This window comes from Acartia tonsa, chromosome 7 (genome assembly GCF_053477335.1).
Source record: "Acartia tonsa isolate MP-2025a chromosome 7, ASM5347733v1, whole genome shotgun sequence".
NCBI classification, from domain to species: domain Eukaryota; kingdom Metazoa; phylum Arthropoda; class Copepoda; order Calanoida; family Acartiidae; genus Acartia; species Acartia tonsa.
In genome coordinates this window covers 25,792,625-25,817,256 of record NC_137266.1, presented here as the reverse complement: position 1 = coordinate 25,817,256, position 24,632 = coordinate 25,792,625, and the positions used below count along the sequence as shown (strand labels likewise).

General features: G+C 32.1%; 1 protein-coding gene across 1 annotated transcript in view; it reads right to left on the bottom strand.

Annotated features, from left to right (window-relative positions):
* Nucleotides 1–6,172: 6,172 nt before the first annotated feature.
* LOC145325154 (uncharacterized) overlaps nucleotides 6,173–24,632 on the bottom strand; it is an 85,902-nt gene continuing 67,442 nt past the window's right edge. The window contains exons 2-17 of the mRNA XM_080168010.1: nucleotides 21,121–21,226; nucleotides 20,729–20,829; nucleotides 19,786–19,909; nucleotides 19,276–19,398; nucleotides 18,763–18,888; nucleotides 18,140–18,303; nucleotides 17,463–17,559; nucleotides 16,728–17,274; nucleotides 16,267–16,573; nucleotides 16,014–16,168; nucleotides 15,651–15,733; nucleotides 9,417–9,533; nucleotides 8,769–9,033; nucleotides 8,300–8,400; nucleotides 7,594–7,807; nucleotides 6,173–6,659 (exon numbers count right to left, since the gene is read on the bottom strand). Of these exons, the coding sequence (XP_080024136.1) occupies nucleotides 6,550–6,659; nucleotides 7,594–7,807; nucleotides 8,300–8,400; nucleotides 8,769–9,033; nucleotides 9,417–9,533; nucleotides 15,651–15,733; nucleotides 16,014–16,168; nucleotides 16,267–16,573; nucleotides 16,728–17,274; nucleotides 17,463–17,559; nucleotides 18,140–18,303; nucleotides 18,763–18,888; nucleotides 19,276–19,398; nucleotides 19,786–19,909; nucleotides 20,729–20,829; nucleotides 21,121–21,226 (2,740 nt within the window). The 3' untranslated portion in view covers nucleotides 6,173–6,549. The remainder of the gene's footprint in view (nucleotides 6,660–7,593; nucleotides 7,808–8,299; nucleotides 8,401–8,768; nucleotides 9,034–9,416; nucleotides 9,534–15,650; nucleotides 15,734–16,013; nucleotides 16,169–16,266; nucleotides 16,574–16,727; nucleotides 17,275–17,462; nucleotides 17,560–18,139; nucleotides 18,304–18,762; nucleotides 18,889–19,275; nucleotides 19,399–19,785; nucleotides 19,910–20,728; nucleotides 20,830–21,120; nucleotides 21,227–24,632) is intronic.

The following is a 24,632-nucleotide window of genomic DNA, read 5'->3' as shown; positions in this document are numbered from 1 at the left end:
CTTTCAATAACACTTATAGGCAGAGATATCACAACTCTAAAATTACAGACTCAACATATTTATATACCAAAAGATGTCTTTTTACATATTAGAATGGCATCACCCAGTTACCTCAAGGGATTGAGCTATTGTATGCATCTTGAAGTGTTTGATTAAAAAGGAGCTAAGAAGGATACTAATATGAGAGGACATAAAGGCAAAAAATTGCTTGACTGTTCTATAGTACGAAATCTATATGAGAAGGAAACCACAAATCAGAGCGGAATCAAGGTAGTAGAGGTGGGCGTAAGCACTAAGGAAAGTCAACAGTCAGACGGACAAAATAAAATTTAAAATAAATACTTAAAGATTATAATAATAAGCTTATACGTCTTTCAAATACCTTGAGGAGCGGAGTAAATTATATCTTAATCAAGCGGTTGCACCCTCAGCATCTAGGTGCTTTTTATTCAAATGGGTATAAAAGGAAAGAAAAAAATCATCCTAAGATTTAAATCCAATGCCAAAATAGCCTAAAACTTATGTAAAGCTTCTCTTAAATGGATAACTTAAATGGATAAATCGGAGTGAACTTTTTTCTTCAGATTACTAGATTTTCGAGAATTTTTGCTTCTAAAATCTATATATTTTAGGTTATATAAAAGAAAAAAACTTAAACTCAATTTAAATTCAATTTCATGATGTGTTAAACTTTGTCTCTGCTAGGGAAAAAATATGTTTCAGAGGGTTCGGCAGTCATTCATTTTTAATCATTGGCTAAAAATGAAGATCACGACAATTTCCTTCAAAATGCCTGTTGTGCAATGAACCCGACATACTAGCATTTTTTTTATAAAGGGAAGGGGATGATGGTAGTTTTTTGCTTGTTTGTTGTTACATTAGGCCAGGGTAGGTTAGGTTACATTTAGTACTAGGTAGGCCCACAGGGTTATTTTCATTGATTTCAAAATGAGTGGTGATGGGTTTTCAATGTTCAAATGGTACTTTGTGGGAAAACACCTAAAATTCATTGACTGCTCCCAATTGAACCAGACAGGTTGCGTGAATTTTTATCAAATATTTCATAAACTTGGAACTATTTTAGTAATTTACATTTGATATTTCTATAATATAAAAGGGATAAAGATGAATTCTGGTTCTAATATTAGAAATATTTGTGCAAGATAAACAATACTTCAAACCAATCTGGACCTAAATTATTTGACTGTTTGTGTCACAGCTAAAGGTATTAGTCAATATGAGATATATCAATCACAATCAAAATACAAAAAAAAGTGTATTTATTTAATATCTTTATGGTGCTCCGGTTAAACCAATTTTCGCGCAATTATATACCCAAAATTAAGGTTTTCATCCCAAATAAAAATAAGCTTGGACGTAAATATCCTTTAATTTTAGATGATTAAGATTTCTAAAGAGATAAATACATTAATTTTTAACAAAGTTGACAATTTCTGAAGAAGTTTGTCTATAAAGTTTAAACAGATTTCAAGGTTTTTCCTAGAAGCTTCTGCTGCCATGCAGGGATGGAAGGGCTGTAATTTTGACTGACCCCTAAGCACGTTGTCCCATTCGTTGGTTTTATAACTTTCGAAGTCTGAAATTATCTATTATTGGTCTGTGATAAACTTTTCAATTTTATCATGTACTCGACAACAGAGGTATTTTTTTATTATTATTGTCTTATTCCTTAAGAACCCTGGTTTGTTATATAGGATTAGGCAAGAAGAAATAAGAACGTTTTGGTTCTAATTCTAAAAAAATTAATGGCTTAGAGGATCGCAATTTTATATATTATTTTTTACCTAAACAGCCATAATGATATTGAGCCATATCCAATATAAGTACCTAAGTTAGCCAAAGGAGGTAAAACTTTGGAAACTCTCAGGCTAGCATATGAATTTTTATGGTAATTGGCCTCTTAACCTCTCTTTACAACAGATGAAACATTTTTAATTGAATCAAAGCATAATCTAACATATAGAAAATTATTTAGAAGGCTATGGATGTTGACATATTAGTTTGTTGTGACAGTAAAAAAAGTTCCCTTTGATACTGCTATACAATATTAGAGATATTGCAGATTCATAACATCCTTCCAATCCCTTTATAAGTTACTAGTACAGTTTACTATTGTTTAAGACCAAAGAAATTGTTAGAGTTTGTGTCCATTTTATAGCATTAACACTAAAAATATACTGATAATAATATGATGATGGTAAAATAATTCTATATCGTAATGGAACAGAATCATTGATAACCTGTATATCTGCTAAGATCTTATAAATTGTCATGTTTTGTCAGGTGTTCAGGGCAGGTTTTAGCCATTTAAAGATGTGATTAAAAACTCCCATTGTTTATTTTTTCCACATAAAAAATAAATAAAGGGGGGGGGGGGGGGTAATACAATCCACAAATTTTGTATCTGAAAAATTTTTTTAGGAACACAGTAATAGTGTCTGACTGATTATGACGTAACAAAAAAAAATAGCCAATGAGAGGCCACTATAAATTTTACCATTGGTCAAAAACGGCCTTTCATTGGCTAATTTTTTTTGTTACGTCATAATCAGTCAGACACTATTACTGTGTTCAATTTTTAGGTGTGGGTTTTTCTGGGCCTTTTTGAGATTGGAGGGATAATATTAGATAAAATCTTGACTGAAGCATATTGCATCTTTTTATTCTTTCCAATATCATAACATGCTAATACATAAATTCATAAAAAGATGAATCTCAAATAGGATAGTAGGTACAAAGTCTTTTATTAAATCACTTTGGGGGGTTTAAGGACAATAACCTTCTGAAAATTTTATGGGGAAGGCAGAGGTAATATTCCAGAGGTGAATCCTTAACCCTAAACGGTCGAGGGGGGGGGGGGGGGCGCGTTGAACCGGTTTTTTCTATCTCATTTTCTGTGTGTGAAAGATAAAGAGTCCAAACTGCTTGACTTTTTAAGTATGGGTATGACACATAACTGAGTTGGAATTTTTTGAATATCTCCACCCTGGCGGGCACAGGATGCCAGCAAACCTGGCAGGGTCATCCAGGTAAAGAGCAAAAATATTTTTTTGACTAAAACAAAGCATTTTATCATACCAAAATACTAAAAAATCCTCTAGTAGTACATCCTTATATGAAATACAGGTGTTCAAGTCACTTTCAGGTTTCAGGTATGGTCCTGCAGGTCCTGATCCTCCAAGTCTCCAGAAATCTTTAAAAGGCTCCTGTGTCCGCAATTTTTGACTTAGAGACTTCAAATTTTAAACTTAAGCTTTTCTTACATGGCTACATAATGTATTAAAATTTCATGAAGATCCGCCGCCGTTTTCCTGCCGACCGCCGACTGCGGCGGCTGGCAGCTGCCAAGTACAGCTGCGGCCGCTGAAATTTATATTTTGATATTTCTAATGTAAAATTTACATAAAGATAAACATTTTCTGGAAAAAAAATTTTCTTCTAGCTTCAAAAATAAGAAAATTACAGCCGTTTGAAATTTTTAAGTAATTTAGCCCTCTAGCTCTAATAGGAACTAAGATAATAAGGGGGGCGTTGAACGCCCCCCCCCCCCCGACCGATTAAGGTGCGGCAAGGGGCCCGACTGTAAAGGGTTAATAAAACTTTTGCCTCACTAAAATCAGTTTGCCTCACTAAAATTTTAGTGAGGCAAAATTATCCCCTCTAAATTTTTAGTGAGCCTCACTGTTTTTAGTGGGGCAAACTGATTTTAGTGAGGCAATTTTTAAAAAGAATTCACCTCAGGTGTTTAAATGATGATATCCTCATCCCTCCCACAAAAAAAAAGAGAGGCAGTAAATTTGTCATGGGGTTAAATTCCAATATATTTATGAAGATTAGGGTTAACCCAATTACTCCATCAAACTCTGCATGATTTGCAATTAATCAATTTGATACATGTAGTCTAAGTCTATAAAAGGTTTGAAGTTAGTTAAAACTAAGTAGTAAACACAGCTTCTATCTCTATCATGGGATACAGGGATAGGACAATAGAAGATTAATTGATGTTTAATGTATAAAATTCTGTATTTGATAGGTAGAAAATATAAAAAAGATACTTTCACTTTATTATATTTATTAAGTAGAAATTGATCTTTGTCTGGAGCTTAACCCTTTACAGTCGGGCCCCTTGCCGCACCTTAATCGGTCGAGGGGGGGGGGGGGCGTTCAATGCCCCCCCCCCCTATTATCTTAGTTCCTATTAGAGCTAGAGGGCTAAATTTTTTAAGATATAAATATCTACTGTAGCGATTGGGTTCTATAATTTAGGAATCTTCATATAATTCCTGTGATGGTTTAGACTATTTTATTTTCAAATTCAAGTCTTGGGATTGTTTTAGGCTATATATAATAAAAGTGGTCATGGTTCAAGGACATTCAAGCTTCTTATTTTTTTTTTTTGGGGGGGGGGGAGGCGCGGGGAGTGGTAAATCAAACGTATTTTAAGATTTTTGTTGGGATCGGTAAAATCCTTTTACCTTACCCCCTTGCACGTCATTATGATGGTTGACATGATGTCAACAGGTCAATTCTTCAAAAGACAACATTGACAATAATATGTAAAATACTAGCGGATACGCCCCTAGACGCCTCTAGGGGCAAAAAAGGTAGGATGGGGAAAAGTCGACCAAATCCTATTTTAAATTTGAGCTGCAAAAGAGTAAAAACAATAGTTTTTTTGGGGGGAGGGGGGTGAAATACACCCTCCCCAAAATAGTTTAAAACCTTCCCAGGATCTATAAGAAGCTTCACTGTAAAGGAGAACAATATCGGTTCAGCAATTAGCGAGATCCTTCGGGACAAACAAAAAACGCTTAATACTTTATATAATAGGATATGGGAGGAAAATTAATGATAGCTGAGGTATCCTCTCACTCCCTGACTTTTATCTCTCTGAAGGTAACGAATTGACCAAACTTTGGCCATTAATTTTGAGTTGCACCTTTTTGTATTGGTGCTTGCAGGATTCATGCCATCAGGGTGACAAAATAAGTCAGAAATAGGATTGTAAACTTAATTTAAAATATACATTTTTCCAGTATAATTTTGTACTACAGACAATTTTCTTCAAATATTAAATCATAAAATTAATACCATTTTGGTTAGCCCGGGTCTTCGGGGGTAACAAAACTGGTTTTACCTTAAAATTTTTTTTTTAATATCCGCGGAAAACTGTAAATATAATTCGATGCGATAAATAAATATCTAAAACATAAAACAAAAATTTAGCTGAATTCACGAAATTGTATTTATTTGTCATTCTTTCCTATAAGCTAGAAATACGGTTTTGCCAACATGCAAAAAAATCTAAAATAATATTCGTGAGGCGGATACAAGGAAATCAAAGCTTTTTTAAGGGGGTAAAATCAGGTTTACCCTCAACCTTGGACTTGTATGGGTGAATAAAAATGTTATAATTACTTGTATAGTCCCCCAAAATCACGAAACCTTTAGAATTATTTTTTTGTTGATAAATTGAGTTGATTTGAAGAAAAATATGTACTTGATACTATTTTCTATTAAACCAGCCTTTAATATACTGAATTATTTTAGACATTTTCTTGTTTATAAAAACTTTTGAATTTATTATCTTTATTCTGTTAAGTATTTACTGGAACCATAATACATAGTAACATAACTTTACAAAATCTATTAAAAAGTTTTCTTAATATTTATTATACTTTTAGTAACGCATTGAAAACATTAACGAATTGTTGCATTAAAAGACATAATATTGTCAGCATAAATCAAATGACTATAAATTATAGATGGATTTAATTTTCTTCACTGAATTCGTTTTCTATTTTTATTTTTAACAACTCATTGCTTTATTATATTCTAGAGGCTACGCCCCCTAGAAGCCTCTAGGGGCACTGCACTGGTAGGAGAGGAAAAGTCGACCTCATCCTATATTAAATTTAAGTTTCAAGAGTTATAATTTTTTTGTGGGAGAGGAGGATGAAGACACCCTCTCGAAAAATAGTTTAATACCTTTCCAGGACCTATAAGAAGCTTCACTGTATAGGAGAACAATATCGGTTGAGCGGTTGGCAAGATCCTTCGGAACTGACAAAAAAAACGCTCACTACTTTAAATAATAGGATATATATATTTTATTCCTTGCAATTCAATATATTGTAAATATAAAAATGTATTGTATACAAATAATTTATTATTATATAGTCCAAAATTTATACAATATAACAAAATGATATAAAAAAATGACTAATAAAATATAACTATACATATTTAAATGGGAATTATGAGTAAATGCAACAAAATTTAACTTTATGTAATGATTTATAGCTGGAATCACATAGAAATATGTGTTTCAACATTCAATCATAGGCAAAACTATATATAATCAATTTTATGTAATTTCAAAATTATATTAATTACAATGAAGCAATAATGCCATTTTAAAAGATGATAGAAAAGTAGAAAAATAATGTTTTTTAAATTATTTTTTAAAGAAAAAATAGTTTTTGTTATAAGCTGCTTTGATAATTTTTTTATAATAAAAAGTTTTAATTAAATGTTAGATTCTTTAGTATGTGTGATGAGCTGATTTAATTGTGCCACAATTTTTAGAACTCTTCCAGGCTCCCCTCGAATTCCATTGTATTTCTCCGCAAAAGACACTGAAAAATATGCAAAATCAAAACCTTATTGAAAATTGGCGCTTACCCTCAAAGTGCCAAGCGAGCAAAATACCCACCACCTCTCTTATTAATAAAATGAAAATGAAAGAAAGTTATTTTTATTGCCCAATCTTTGTAATAAAACAAGGATGACAACATCCATAAAAGCGAAGCTCTGAAACTGTAGGACAAACGGACATAAACACTTGTATAGTGTCAGAACTGAATAATCAGAATATAAATGTATAATAGTCGAAGCAAAATTGTAAGTAAATTTGTTAAAAACTGCTTGATACAGGATAATGTTTATGGACATACCTACATTTTTATGACTTGATTATAGAGTTGCTTTGCTTATATTATAGTACTTTGTTGTCCCAGGAATCAGTATACCGAAAATCAGACCAATCGGATAATTAGATCACATACAAATTTGTTGTTCAAAAATTAAAAAATCAACATGTTTTAAAATGGACGTACGGACATGTTAGTAGTGATTATAGAGTTGCTACGCTTTCTAAATCGTACCTAAATATTACAGGAATCACCATACAAAGTTTGAAATCGATAGGACAATTCTAACATGTCTAAATTAACGAAAAAAGCTATCCGTAACAGACGAACGGACGGACGGATCTACCCTAATTATAGAAAAGCTTCGCTTTTAATAAATTCGTCTAAACAATGTGAAAATCCCCTAAAATGGAGAATATATATATGTACATGGTTGGTGAGATCTTGATGTACGGATTTGTTATTCAACAAAATAGAATATGTAGATGACGACTTTTATAAATGAAGAAAATGATCACACTGAATTGAATAAAGACAAACAAACAATAATAATTATATCCATAAACAACGTTAGAACTGTATAGTAACAAAGTATCCAGAATGAATTAGTAAAAATCATTTGATATTGAAACTTGTGTACCTTTTTCTTTATTATCTTGGGAGCCACTACTCCCCTCCTCTCCATCTTGACTGGTGCTAAAATCTGCAAACAGGTTGGAGAGGCTTTTCATCAGATGTTCCAGGTCGTCGACTGCTTCTTTAAAGCCAGAAGAATTTAGCTGCTCCTCGCTGCTTTTAGAGTCATCATTGACGGCAGAGGCCTTTAGCTTCTCTGATATTTCAAGCAGAGTGTCCTTAATTGAATTATTTATTAAATTTTATATAAAAATATACATGTATTTACTCTTATTTTTGCCAAATTAAAATACATATTTTAGAGATAAACCCCTTTCTATGAAAACCATAACTTTAATGAGTTTAAAGGTCCCAAGAGCCATAGAAATAACTGAGAAGAATTAAACATGATTAAAAGTAAAAACTATCAGGGATCTAAAGTGATAAGACATTGACCAATAAATTGATGTTCATCTCCAATGATAATACACAAAAACGACCCCTTTTGCAGATTACAATTAGTGGATGAAACGTTTTGACACTCAACTTGATGAACCAATCAATTAAAATTTCAATTAAAGTCTCCAAAGTTGTTAAACTAACGAACGAGACAAAATTTATAATAAAACTTTGGGGACTATTTTAATAAAGAGCATGTCCCCTCACTCCACAAAAACTATATATTTTTTAAAAAAGACTTTTTCTGCCAACTTCTGGAAAAGCTAAATTACCTTAGATTGAGAAAGATATGTACCACCAAGCCTAGTAGTCAGATCACTCAGCTGATATCTTGTCAGGGTAAAGTCAGTCATGTCGCCACTATCGTCTTGATCTTAAAATAATATTTTGGTGGATTTTTAATGGATACAAATTAATAGAAATGTTGGGTTGTTTATTAAAATAATTATGTTATTTTATTTAACTAAAATGAAAAGCTAAAAAAATATATTTTAATATTGAACAATTAGAACTGGCTTTAGCAACGCTGAAAAATCATGTATAGAATCGTATTATTGACAATTATCCACAAATATTAAAATTTTGTTTGGCTAACAAAACTGGTTTTAGTCTTATATTTTACAATTTGTATATGTGGAAACGACCAGATAAAAAAAATAAATGTTTTCTTTATTCAGTAGAAATTGTCTTCCTTGATTTATTAACATTACTGTTAAAAATACATATTAATTTTTAATTTACCTGGATCAGTATCAAAAACAATGGGAGAGAACAGGCATTCTGACGTCTTAATTGTCTTTGGTGTCTGGTAGCTGCCCAGAAATCCGCCAGCCTCCAGATGGGTACTCTCCACCTGGTTCGAGCTGCCGGTAAAATTCATGGACAGCGCCCGTTGGGCGGCCAACTGGCCGCCAGTGCCGGACATGTGGTAGCTGACATCAACTGGGGAATAACAGGAGGCTGTTGGGAGTTTACCATTGCCTTCTTCAGTTATTTCAAGCCTTTCCTAAATAGAAAAAAATATTAGATAGTTGGTAAGGTCAATCATTGCAGTTATTGTAAATAAATACGCAAAACAACAACATTTTTGTAACACGACTGACTGACCGACACATTCCAAGTAAATTATAGACTGAATGCTCATATTATATGGAATTTTCTAAAACTATTTAAGCTACCGGTCTTAAATATCATCCACAATTCCCACATACTTTTACGGACTGACGGGCAAAGTGAACTATAGCTTAGCTATTCATTATTTAAAGTTTTTTTTTTTTAATTATACTCCAAAACACAAAATGTGTGCAGGTTATTTTACAAACTTAATTGGAAAGACATTACGACATCCACTAGTTATAGACAAACTACACTACCAAACCAATAAACAACCTGTGATAGGCCAATGTTTGAGAGATTAAGCTGTCTTTCCAGCTCTGCATTTTCAGGTATGGGCTGTCTTGGTCCAAATATATTGAACATCATCTGTTTTAATCTTTGTAGCTGCTCCTGTTAAGAAATTAAAACTTAATAAGATTTTTAATATGGCATCGAAACCGATTAATGCCCGCTGGATTACAACCAGTTCTCAGCCACACTGCAAATAATGTATAGCGTCGTATTATAGTCAATTTTCACGGACATTAAAATAAAACTCATAAAATTAATAACACTTTTGTAAAAATGTAATGAGATTTTAATATCAGCCGAAAGCTGCCCATAATCACACTTTTCCTCAACAGTTTAGCGGATTTTTGACCAACACGCAACAAGCGGTCAATGGATCCTATAAATAGACATATTTGCAAAATCAAAACTGGTTTTAGCTAAATTGTATCTGCTCCTTCTTCCGGATTATAGAATTTTTAAGAATTAGACTAAAAATGTGTGCTAATTTGACTTTAAAATAGCCTTTGATGTAAAATGTATATTATCTCTAACACATGAAAGCAGTAGTTGTTTTAAAACTTTTTTTTGTAGATTAATTATAACTCATGAAATTGTCAACGGGGGTACCTTCTGGTTTTAATTAATGCTTTTTTTCTTCAATTTACCTTGAAATCTTAAACTTAGAAAGTAAAAACAGTAATGAAAAATCAACATATTATTTAACTAAACAATTATGACAACATCCATAAAAGCGAAGCACTGAAACGGTAGGACAAACGGACATTAACACTTATATAGTGTCAGAACTGAATAATCAGAATATAAATGTATAAGAGTCGAAGCAAAATTGTAAGTAAATTTGTTGAAAACTGCTTGATTCAGGATAATGTTTATGGACATGCTTACATTTTTAGGACTTTATCATAGAGTTGCTTCGCTTTTAATATTATACTTTGTTGTCCCAGGAATCAGCATACCAAAAATCAGATCAATCGGATGATTAGATCACATAAAACTTTGTTGTTGAAAAAGTAAAAAAATCAATATGTTTAAAATGGATGTACGGACATTCTTGTAATAATTATAGAGTTGCTATGCTTTCTAAATCGTACCTAATTACTAAAGGAATCACCATGCAAAGTTTGAAATCGATATGACATATCTAACATGCCTAAATTAACGAAAAAAGCTATCCGTTTGTGAAGGACGTACGGACGGACCGACCCTAATTATAGAAAAGCTTCGCTTTTAAAAATACTGACAGTATTGATTTACAACATATTTACTGTTATTAAAAGCGAAGCTTTTCTATAATTAGGGTCGGTACGTCTGTCTGTCCGTCAGTAAAAGTTAGATTTGAAGGTGGAAATGTTAGCTTTTTTAGTGGAACGGTTAGCTTTTTTCCGTTAATTTAGAATTTACCTATCGATTTCAAACTTTGCAAGGTTATTCCTGTAGTATTTAGGTACGACTTAGAAAGTGTAGTTACTCGTCATAGGCGTCCAAGGGGGGGGGTAATGGGCCATTTGGCACCCCCAAAATTTTTTGAACAATACCCCCCCCAAAAAAAAATTATCCCTACCTTGGGGGTGCCGTAGGCACCCCCAACGATTTTGGGGGGGGTATTTACCCCCCCCAAACGATTTTGGGGGGGGTAATTACCCCCCCCAAAATAAATGTTATTTAAAAAAAAAAATTTGGGGGGGGTATTTACCCCCCCCCAAATTGAATGTTCTTAAAAAAAATTGATGTACCCTAACTGAAACTCTTAAAATTTTTCTATTGGAATATATTTTTGTTTTGGTTAATTGTTGTTAAAATCCCAATTTTCTTTAGTTTCTCTCTCTTTTTATTGTCTTTTACATAATTTGCATCGTGGCAACGCCCCTTAAGGGGCAATTCGTCGTATTTTTAAAATGGCTTTTGATAGTTTATTTTAGGATAGGTTATATTGGTTTAGGTGATTGCCCCACATGGTTAAGCAATTGGCCCCCCGCAGGTGCTAGAAATAGGAGAGAAGCTTGTGTGAAAAAAACGAAGAAACGCCCCTTAAAGAGCGTTGCCACAAAAGGGACTATACCCTAATATAGTCCAACCAGTTAAAACAGTTCTTATCCATGATAACAAAAAATTTAATAGTTTGATCATGTTTTATTTGCTTGGGCCTTTATAAGGGCTAAAACCATCCCGGGGATCTATGATGTAATTGTAAAGCACTGAAGATTCCATAAAATAGATACCTAACTAAATTAAATATTTCATTAAATAATGAAAAAGAATTTCTATAGGCGATTTCTTTTGGGAGGATGTCAGGGTGTCTCAAAACTAGTTATAAAACTTACCAGGACCTATAAGACGCTTCACTTTAAAGTATAATCATATTGGTTCATTGGTTAGTGAGTTAATTATTGTATTTTTATGTTCTAAAGAATGAGATACTACTATATATTTGAATAGTAGTGGCGCCCTTAGCATCTAAGAACTCGTGTTTTCTAAAGGGTAAAAAGGGAGGAGAAAAATAGCCTAAAACCACTCAAAGGATTGACCTATAGTAGTGTGGAACCATCATGGGATCTATGTGAAGCTTTCCTAAAAAGGAGAACTCAGTATTAAAAGTAATGAAATCTGAAGCTATAGTCAAATAAACCTTACTTACTACTTTATGTTATAGGATAGTACTTATTGTTGTTGAAATGATTTATTCTTACAGAAAAAAATCATACATGATAAAATAAGTAAAATACGAACTAAAAAAATTAATAAATTAGATATGTGTTAGTAGGTTAAGGGTTAGCTGTTATACATATAAAATATTAATAACTAGCATAATAAACTAAATACACAATTAAATTGATAATGTTTAAATTGGTTTGGTGTTTGAGTTTAGTTTGTTAGAGTTGGTTGGTTTGATTTATAGCAAGCATTTTGGGCAGGAGTAGATTATGGAGGTGGAGGGTCCCAGTTTAAGTTTACTGGGCTCTTTTGGGGACTTACAAAATTGAGGAAAAGTCAAAATTGTAAGGTAGTCTTATAATAAAAAGACTACAAGAGTTCTTGCCAGGATTTGAAAGTATCACTGTAATAAGCGAACCCGCCCCTAGGCTTTTGCGGGTGAAAATACCCCATAAAATATGGGGGAATCTGCACAAGAATAAAGGAAAAATATTTTCCCTTTCACACACACTAAAATAGATAATAAAAGCACACAAAGGATTTCTAGCGGGTTTATAGATGTTGTAGGCACGTAGGTGTAGTTGAAGTTATGAGGAGGGGTTGTTGACAGAAGTTTGGAGGGGAGAGAGGTGGTGAGACTGTTGGTGAGGAGGAGGGGGGGGGGGGGAGGTAGGTCATCTGGCGGGCGTCTAAGTTAAGCGTCATGGGGTTAAGTTACCAAACAATGTTTCCAAGAAAGGAAACAAAGGAAATCTAAAGATTTGAATAAAAGCTTGAGATGATGTAGCAGGAAAAAAAGCAGGCAGTCAGAAAACTGTTTCTTCTTTTGGTGGCAGAAATCATCTGTGTCCGATTACCAACACTATCTTCAAAGTACCTATCAGGAATCCACGAAGATTTTGTTATCACACAAATAACAAATAATATTGACACAAATAATGTGTGCAGCGGTCAGAGAAGCACACATAACTTAATAGATTAGGTTGGTGCTTTTTTTACATAATTAAATTACCCCCCCCAAAAATTTTACCCCCGGGGTAAATTAGTTTGGGGGGGGTAATTACCCCCCCCCCAACAGATTTGGGGGGAGTATTTACCCCCCCCAACAGACTTTAGGGGGGGTAATTACCCCCCCCAATCAAATTTTACCCCCGGGGTAAAAATTTTGGGGGGGGTAAAAAAAAATTTCGGCGCGCTTCGCGCGCCATTTTACCCCCCCCAAACACGAATTACCCCCCCCCCTAAAATTTTTTACCCCCCCCCCAAAAAAAAAGCTTGGACGCCCCTGTTACTCGTTACCAGAATTTCCGAACGCCCAATTTAAACTGTTCATTTTTAAAAATTTTAAAACAACATATTTTTATGTGATAAAATTATCCAATTGAACTGAATTTTGGGATACTGATTCCTAGGACAACAAAGTACAATGTTATAAGCGATGCATCTCTTTATCAAGTCCTAAAAATGTAATTATGTCCTTAAACATTAACTTGTATTTAAACAGTTTTTAAACAATAAGCAATTTAACACTCGAATTTTGTATGAAAGACAAAATAGTATAAGTTATCAAACACATTAAAACATTAGATTGTTGAAGAAATTAGGCATTTAATTGATTATATCAAAGGAAAGTTATTAATAAGTATAGTCTAATTAGTTAAAAACTGAATAGTTCATTATTCATTAAATAGTTTTACTATTAAGTAAATTTGTTGCAAAATACAACATACTGTTTAAGGACATTCCTACATTTTTAGGACTTTATTATATATGTGCCTCATTTATAACGTTGTACCTTGTTGTAGTATTTATTACAAAAAGGTTTAAAACATTTTGTCGAATTGCTATGCTTTCTAAATCGTACCTTACTACTAAAGGAATAACCAACCAAGTATGAAATCAATAGGATAATTATAAAAGGCCTAAATTAATGATAAGAGCTATCCGTTGCGGACAGACAGACCAACCCTTAATAAAGAAAAGCTTTACTATTAAAATCAAACATCAGAAAAAGTCTTGTTTTTTTAAATTACAATTATAGATTCACAACGACCAAAATCTTTGACCTATGTAGATTATGATCACATTTAAAAAAAGGTTTTGCCATGTCTTAAATAAGATACAAAATTAAATAAAAATTGTTTTCAATTGCTAAATAATCTTTAATACACCAGACATTAATTTGATGTTAAATTAAAATATACTATATATATCTCTATATAAAAAATCAGCGATTGTGCCCCTAGCATCTAGTTGGTCTGTTTTCTGGCGTAAGGCATAACAGACTTAAGACTTAAATCTAAAAATCAAATAGCCTGAACCCATCCTGGATCCTATGTACGTGAAGCTTTCCTAGCGTGTAGAACTAAATCAGCTATCGAAATCTTGAGCTACAGATAAAATACATACTGTTTACATACAAAACATCAGATGATCATTATCAAATTTTTGTCAACTTTAATGCAATTAAAATTAAAAAACATTTACTTTACCTAGTAACTATTAAGTAATAAAATGGTAAATGAAGTGTATTCAAGTATATCTTTTAAAGTAATGTTTTTAAATGAACCTTTCGTGTCATATATTATCCCACTTACTGTTTCATTATATCAAAATTTTATCCATATAAAATTTAAAATGGTTTAGAACAGAAAAGATAGACTTTTGTGTAATAAACGGCTAAGTATCTAATCAATTAGGATTAGTGCTTTTTACATGACTTTTTATATCACTAATAATGCATAAAATAACCACTGTTATACATCCTAAATATGCAGTGTTGAATTGTCTATAAAAATATTTTTTTAAAGCCTCAACAAATATGACAAAATTATATTTACAATATTTAAACTATAAGATGATTTTTGATTAAAGGTTATTTTAAAGTCAAATAATCACATATTTTTATTAAAAATCTTTGAAATACTATAGACACGAAGAAGGAGCAGATACATTTTAGGTAAAACCAGTTTTGATTCAGCAAATGTGTATATTTATAGGATCCATTGACCGCTTGATGCGTGTTGGTTTTAAATCCGCTAAACTGTTGAGGAAAAGCGTGTAATACTATGCGATAAGAACTATTCAATATTTAAGAATTTAAGTTACATTAGAAGGTTGATACTTTAGATTTAAGTAAAATGCTAACATCAAGACAAGAAAAGAGATTAAAACAAAATTCTACCCAACAACAAAAATTTTGAGGAAAGTTTGTTACTGTCTTATTTTTTTATCATTTCATATTTTATCCTTATTCCTTAAGTTTAGTATAACTGCCATAAAATTTTCATTGAAAGGACAAATTGACGCTTATAAAATGATAGAGGCAGTTTGTAAAATACAAAATTTGGAACATGGAAAGAAAACTAAGTAGCGGATTATTTTTCACATTAGCTTTTTTTGTTTAGGTTAGGTTAGGTATATGTAAATGATTGCCCGGCAGGGTAAGAGCCCCCAACAGTTGTTATAAATAGGAGAAAAGCTAATGTGAAAATACGACCAAGCCTGCTACTTCGTTTTCTTTCCATGATACGAAAATTTAATTTATCTTTAAGTTGGTTATACCTGGGCTTCTGTGATTGGCTGTTCCAGGTCAGGAGACCTGCGCAGCTTAGCGGTCAGTCTCTTTTCATCATTCTCTAAATGCCCTACAAATATGTATTCTATTAGTATGTAACCTTTGCGTTTTCTACCTATCACATTGGTAAGCTATAAATTATGTTTTAGTTATCAAATGTAAATGTATTTTAATCCTTAAAACAGTTTGCGAAATTTGCATCTTGATTTTAGGAAAGCTATTAATAGCTTTTGGCATGTTTTAGGCTATTTTATAGGAAAGTTTAGATGTTTCCTGGAATTACATAAAATATGTAATTTTACTTAACTTCTAAATATAAATTGCCTTACAATTGTGATTAATTTTATTACCTATAATGCTGAAAATCTCCGCCCTGCTGGCTGATAAATTTTTCTGTAGTTGGCTCATTTTCTTGGAGGTATCATTGGACATTGGTATGTCAAATGTTCGGGTGGTGTTCTTCCCCTCTTTGTACACATGTACTTCCCCTGTGTCTAAATCTTGCCTAAAACAATTTTCAGTGAGAATTTAGGACTTTTTTCATTACTTGTCACAAAGTTAAGCAAAAAATGTATTATTAAACAAATTTCCATGCTTACTAACCTTAGAATACTGTTCTGGAATGCCTGTCCTGGATTGAGCCACAGTTCATCAGCAAACACATCAGTATCCAATTGAATGCCATTGTCATCCCACTCCAACTCTGCTGCAATACTCTCCCTACTCTTCCCAACTAGGGCAAGGTCGTCTTTCGTACATTTTACCGGATTTTCTGAGATTTTCTTTTTTAGTTTGGTACTGCTAGCTTTGCGGTCAGGCTTGTCACGACCCTTGCGTGGAGGTTTCTCCAGTTTTGTGGAGGTTTTAAATTCGTCACTGGAGCGGACATCGGAAGATTGACTGTCAGAGCCTAAAGAATTATAACATATTTACTAACACGTTTTATATTGACTTATTACTTGTGCTTTAATTCTTTGATATTGGCCAAGGAATAAAAAAAAACATACAAAATAGGATTAAAAAGACCAAAATATTTAGTATGGTATAGTTCAATCATAGTATACCTGAACAAAAGCCAGAGGAGGTAGGTGAAATCCTGTGATACAGCGCCTCATCAAAATGTGGACCTGGGGACACACCAATATGACCAGCATCAACCTGGACACCTTCGTACAGATCATCGTCCCGAGGTGAGTTACTGCTACGGGACGTTTTTCGCACAGGCCGTCTCATTTGATCAGATCTGGTCAGGGTACTTGTGCCTGATGATATAACCGGTTTTGCAGCTGCTCCACTTGGATTTGGCGGGAAAAGATCGTTTGTAAGTCGTCTTCGTGGAAGTGGAACGCTATTGGTGGATGAATGGTTGAATAGTGGTACACTATTGGTTGAATTTGACTTGGGTTGGTGACAGCTACCAATCATATTGCGCTGTTCCCGTAGGGAACTTCTAAACTGGCTACGCAATTGCACACCATCGTAACGGTCAACTGTTAGCCGACGGGTCACCTTTTTACGCGGTTTCAAGATGGAACTTGGCTTAAATTTGTTGATGAGGGTGGCAAACATGGCTTTCATCTGATCACTTCTGGTGGATGGAAAACAATATTCCTAACAAAAATATTGAATGTCAAAATTTAAATTTTATTCATTACATTTATTATTAATTTCAATTTCATACTTTGATAATACCAACTGTTTAGTGTCATATTACATCTTATTTTCATAAAGCTAATTATTGACATAGCCATATCGGGTTATAGGGTAGCTGCGGTTCTAGGAAAGGTCATATTAAGTACCTGTACAGGATGTTTAGGCCTGTGACTCCTGGAGGTTGCACCTGTGAAGAAACAGGACTGGCACAAATCATAGCCCAAACACTGCAGACATTGATATCTAAATAAGATAATACCTACTTTTGTATGGCAACTTTAGAGGTATAATAGCTATTAATTCCAAATAGTTTTTAAAATATCTAAAAATTTGCATTTATATTCTCACATTTAAATGAAATCAAACTAGGTACAAAAGTTTAAAGCTTTTGTGTTATACTAATAAATACACAAAAAAAATATTTTTCATGTAGTTCTATATTAATTTGTGATTTAATCCAATAAAAACTATTTTGTTTTGATTTACTTTTCTTATGTATTGCCTTTTACTACTATAATCAACAAAAGCTTTAGAAGTGCTCTGTTAATTAGGGATCTATAGAGATAAAACAGTGGCTAATATATTAATGTACATCCCCAATGATGATACACAAAATTACTCCTTCTGTATATTACAATTATTGGTTTAAACGTTTGGACACTACACTAAATGAACCAACCAATCAAAATTCATTAAAAGTCCAAAAGGTTGTTAAGCCAACGAATAAGAAAACGTTATTATATGGTTTTGGGGACTAGTGTAATATACAGCCCAACGGCCTCTCTCTGCGTGCCTGTTAATTCAAAATATGTAAACAATGTACCTGAGTCCTATAATTGGCTGAGAACAGACACTGCATGCCAGGTTGTGCTTGATACCAGCTCCTGACATCAGCCTGTAGCTTGTAGTCAACCAAACCAGTTCTGGGGGGTCATGACCCACCCAGTACAGCCACGCCTCCTCTGTTAAACCACGCCCTCCTCCCATCTAAAATAGTTATTGTTTAATCATTTTTATTCAAAGATTTTGAAATAATAAGAAACACAAATAAGTTTATGTTTATGGGCATGTCCGTGTGTCTAATATCCAACGGTACAAAATACAAAGTAAATTGATATTAATGTTATATTTTTTGATAGCATATTACATTTACTTAAAATGTCTGTATCAAATACTGTTGTTTTTATCCAATAAGACTTTCATCTTGATATGGCTGCCTTTCCATAAGATAGGGATGTCATAATATTGAAACTTTTTATAGTGCCTATAAAAATGACGTCATACTGGACTACCTTTGGTCAATTAAAATGTAAACTGGAATGCCTTCGGCAATTTAGTCTGTGTATTGGCCTATCATTAATCATTTGTTTTGAATGACGTCATGTTTTAAAGGCCATATAAGGAGCTTCCATAATATTACTCATAGAAAACTTCTGATTATTTTACCTTTAAAGCTGTATGAACAGCTTGTGTGACAACTCCACTGCCAAACATAATCCCCTCTCCTAGAAGCTCAGGTATTCTGGATATTATGGACAGCAAGAAGGTCAACTCGGTCTGACCCAATAAACCCTAAAATAATGATAACTTGAATAACAAATAATTAAATCTAAAAGCATAAATAAACATTATTTCATTGTCATTTGTATGTTTTATCTTATTTATCGGTTTATATCATACATTCTAAAAAATAAATGTTTGACCAATTACTTAGGATAGTCTAGACGTTAGGGTTTCTTAAGTCTAACATACATCTTTGTATCTAAGTAATGCTAGCCCAGAATATTTCTTTATGATTTTTTCTTGAACTTGTCATATTTAGCATTTTTTAATGTTTACAGTTACTTTTATCAGTAAAGCGGGCGTAAAATATACGTTTCTTTCGTTTATTGTTGTTTGTGTTATAAATACAACCAATACAACCTAATTTTTTTTTATAATTACATTTATTATGATTACCTTGTGTGAATGCTCTCTGAAAAGATAGACAAGCTTTTCCCTGAGCCTTGCTCTGCTGAAAACTGTCATCACTGTTTTTAAACCCAAACTTGTTACACTGCCTTGATGTGCAGGGTCCAGAACCTAAAAAAAATATATTTATATTTTTAAAGAAATCACGAAACCTTTTATTCAAATTAATCACGCAACCTTTCAAATACTTAAATTCACTGTTTCTCTATTTCAATTGTTCTGTAGTTCTGTGTATCATTAACTTTTTGTTCGCTTATTCACATAAAAAGGACAACAATGGCTAAGAGCAGGGCAGCAATAAAGATCTTACAAAAATATTTTGAGGAAAATGTACGATAAAGTATCTTTTTATAACTATTTTAAAATTTCTGACATAAATTAAGTTCATTAATTATATATTACTGTCTTTTGAGTTTGAAGTAGAAGAAATAGTGATGTATTTCTACTATTAAATACAAAATGCATTAAAACACATTTAACAAGATTTTAAAAACATACCTGTTCAATAAAATTTGCCATGGCCTCTGAGAAAACAGTAGATCCAGCATGTAGACTGGACATACTGCCACCAGAATTTCTACGCTGCTGATTGCTCCAGTTATATATATCCTGCAGAATTTCTCTGAAATAATATTTCAATTATCAGATAATTATTTTTGATATTATACTAAAAGTTTCGCCCTAAATTTTGGAGGTTTATTTTCTAGGTATTAAAAATGCCATCCTCTACTTTTCGTAGTAGGGTGTTAGGTAATTTTTTTCCACGCTTCCTAAACTTCCTAAATATGTATACATCTATAAAAATTTATTTAAAATATTAAAATAAAATCAGCTAGTTAGTTAACTAGATCTTTAGGAACACACATATAAACACCATTCCTCATTATTTTTTTTATTTTTATTCATTTTTCACATATCATTAGATAGTATAAATAATCTATCTATCCATCAATATATTTACCTTATATATTGGCTATCAAGAATAATACTGGGAGCTACAATACCACGGTATTATATTTACCTTATATATTGGCTATCAAGAATAATACTGGGAGCTACAATACCATGGTATTATGTTTACCTTATATATTGACTATCAAGAATAATACTGGGAGCTACAATACCATGGTATTATGTTTACCTTATATATTGACTATCAAGAATAATACTGGGAGCTACAATACCATGGTATTATGTTTACCTTATATATTGGCTATCAAGAATAATACTGGGAGCTACAATACCACGGTATTATGTTTACCTTATATATTGGCTATCAAGAATAATGCTGAGAGCTACAATACCATGGTATTATGTTTACCTTATATATTGGCTATCAAGAATAATACTGGGAGCTACAATACCACGGTATTATGTTTACCTTATATATTGGCTATCAAGAATAATACTGGGAGCTACAATACCATGGTATTATGTTTACCTTATATATTGGCTATCAAGAATAATACTTGGAGCCACAATGCCATGATGAACTGTTACTCTTAGCAAGGTCTCCAAAGGCACATTTGTACATCCAAGGCACTAGAAAATGGATCAAAATAATAAAAAACGGAGAATATAATTACATAATAATTTGTTTAAAATCTACAGCCACGCTTAACTGCAATATAGTAATTTGCAGAAAAAAATGAGAAAATTACAGTTGCAAGCCATTTTAACAAAAATTCCCTCGAAAATGTACACAAATATAATTAAGGGGGAAGAGGTTTTTCGTTTATTTGTTTATTACTTAAGGTTTAATTATGTTATATTGGTTATACTGAGGTTAAGAATGGAATAAAAGCTACCCCCACTCAACATCTCACAACTTACCTCAGTTAGATAAATAAGTTTTGATGATAGTCTGTAGGCCGCATATCTGATATTGTCAAATTTACACAGAGATTCCAGGGCGGCTGACAGGCCAGGATGGTCCCACCTGAAAATTAAAATAATGTTTTATTGATATGATAATAGTTATTTATCGCATCGTATTATAGACAGCTTTCCGTGGATTTAAAAATGAAAAATTATAAGATTAAAACAAATTTTTGTTAGCCACGAGGGACGGAAGACATGGGCTATCAAACAAAACGGTATCATTTTGAAAATTTTATTTTAATATTCATGGATAATAGTCTGTAATACGGTCCAATAATGAATTTTTCAGTATAACTGAGAACCAGTTCTAATACAGCGGATTTTAATCGGTTTCGAAGCCATACTAAAAATGCTATAATAGTGTGACAATTGACAATAAATTTATTTAAATCTCCAATGATGATAGACAAAATTATCTCGTAAATGGATTAAATTAGTGGTTGAAAGTTTTGAATCAAAGAACAATATAACATGGATTTAAAACTTTGGGTACCAGTGTAATTAACAGTTCAATGTCCCTATCCTCCATGTGTACTATCAAGTTTAGATAAAAGGATTTTTTATGCATTTTGTATTTGACACATTAACAGTCAATCTATTTTTAAAAGTTCTTACATTTTTGGAAAGAGTTAATTAAATCCTAAGATTCTTTTCAAAAAGGGGGTATTAATACGTCAATATTGAATATTATTTGTGTATGCCAAAACCACCCAAAATATCAGACAATTAAAAATTCAGTCGTCATAATGTTTTTTTTCAAAATCAATTTTCTCCTGCTGTTTTCATTCTTGGGATAAACCAACTGTATTTTTAGATTTAAAGGTCAGCCCTGTTAAAATGAAAGATTTGAATGTAACTAAAACTATAGTTTCCATTTTTTAGAAGAAAAAAAAACAATATGATTGACCTAAAAATTATTTTAAAATCTTTGAAGCAAAGCTACTTATAAACTATGATAGTCACTTATTGTCTTTAGTATCTTCGCCCCTATCACCTAGGGGTTCTTAAATCGAAATCGGAATATTGGGGGGGGGGGGGAGGGTCAGAATATAGCCTAAAACCATCTGTCATGCATTATCTTTTAAATCAACTATTACATTTTTGGATTAAATACTCCCTCCCCATTTTGGGGAGAAGTATAGCCACTAGTTTAATCAGAAAGGGAGGAAGATTATTTAAGTCCCTCAACAGATTATGACGTCATACAATAGAATAGCCAATGAGAGGCCAGTATACATTGTAATTGACCAATGGTAAAATTGATGCTGGCCTCTCATTGGTTATTTTATCGAGTAACGTCATAATCTGTTGAGGGACTTTAATCATCTTCGAAAGGGAGGGGACACTGGTACCCAAAGTTTTATAACCAGGTTATTTTGTTCGTTGGCTGAAAAAAAAACTTTATTAAATTCGCATCGGTTGACTTAGAACTAGCAGTATCCAAACTTTTAAACCAATAATTTTAATTTGTATAAGGAGGAATTTATATTGTAATCATTGAAAATGTATATAAATTTTTCGACAATTGTCTTATCCCTTAAGATCCCTGAGTTTAATGAAAATGTATCTATTATACACTTTTACAAATTATAAAGTTAATGGTCTAAGCACCTTTTCATACATACCCAGCTCTAGGTGTTAATTAAAACTAAATGACTGGACTAAAAATGTATCTAAAAGTTAGAATCATTAATAATATGTACAGATTTACTATGTTGAAAAAAAGTAAAATAAAACCAGGATGATTAAGTAAAATAGTAGTGAAGATTTCAAAACACATTTAAGTAAAAAAGGTTTAGAACATCTTTTATTTGTATATAAGATGGATATGTCTTTAATTGTTTATGCTATTTGGCTCTTATAAACCTTTGATCAACGGCCATATTATAGTAGTTGCTACGCCGACAAGACGCAATTTATAGAGAAGCTTAACTTTTTTTATATAGCAATAGCAACTTTTTGGCAGGTGCTTTTAAGTCAGTTGAAGTTATGATTTGTTAATAACATTTATCCCATAAAATTAAGCTAATTACAAAAAGATAATTATTAAAACAAATTCAATTAAAGCGAAAATCCTAAATGAAATTTTCTACAAAAAATTTTATTTTACAGTTTCCGTTTGTCTCACTAACAGAAAATACATAATTTGAGTTCTTGGAGCTCTCACTCAAACATTTTTTTGGACAACCGACCCCCCCCCCCCCTCCACTTCCCTCTCCCTCCATTAAAAATCCAGCTCTGTATTTAAAAATACACTACTCTAACCCCTGCAGGGTTCTTATAACCTTTACTTAAACCATATATAGCTAAATAAGAATCAAAAATACATTTTTCTTCAAGCCATAAAATGCAAAAAAAAACAAGTTTTCATTGTCCTATCTTTGTATCTCTGCTAAAAATGGCAACCTTATCTTAGTTAGGCAGTTAAATGGTTTATTTAAGATTTACTGCGCTTGGTCAAATAAGACCTTTTCACACTAAAACGACAAATTCCTTTTGTAAGAAATTTTGTCAATGCAGATAACGTCAATTTTTAAAATCTACTTTATATGGTGCCTGTCCACCTAACCGAGTCATATGTAGGTAAACTAACTATAACCTCCTCAATTGCTAGTGGATTTTAAATAATCAAAATTATGTGTAATAGTTTAAATCGGTAAGGAAGTGAATTATTAAACTTAATTTGTTTTAAAAACTAATATTTTTTATTACAACACAGATTAAGAAATGACAGCACTTGTTAAGTAATAAATAAATAAATTCCGTCTGTTTTTCATTTCCAATTAGGATACAACAAGAACAAGCGTATTTATAAGTAAGTTAGTAATAAGAAGCTATATCTATTTTAATAACAGTAGCATAGAGTAAAATAATAATTAATAGTAAAGATCAATATTCTTTTATATTATTATTAAGTTATGTATTTCTAAAATCAAGAATAAAATAAAGTCATTGTTAATAAATAAAACTGACAAACAAACGGGTTATAATAGAAGTTGTATAGTAACTTCGCTGAAATAAGTAATAGTTTTTTCCTGTAACTCCTATATAGAGGGGGGTATAAACTACACACAGTAACGGTTACTTCAAAATCAATTCTGGATAATAAATTAATCATCATTTAATTGAACATTTTCACTTTATATTGTTTTGGTAGCACAGCTTCTCTATAGCTGAAGTCTTCTTCCGTCCGGCCGTCCGTTTTTCTGATTATTTTTTAAATAATTTTTTACAATGCTTGTTAAATTAACAATGATTTTTCTTCTATTTTACATTTTACTAAGAAACCGTACGTATCCTTACTGTATAGCAGTCAATTGTTCTTTTTTAATCATAGATTTAGTTTCTTATTTCTGCGCTACTTATAGACATTATGGTCCTTGTTATACTTATAATGTTAAAGTTGATTGATTTCGCAAGTTTTGCAATAATCAAATATTTAGATATAATTATCCATACGCAGT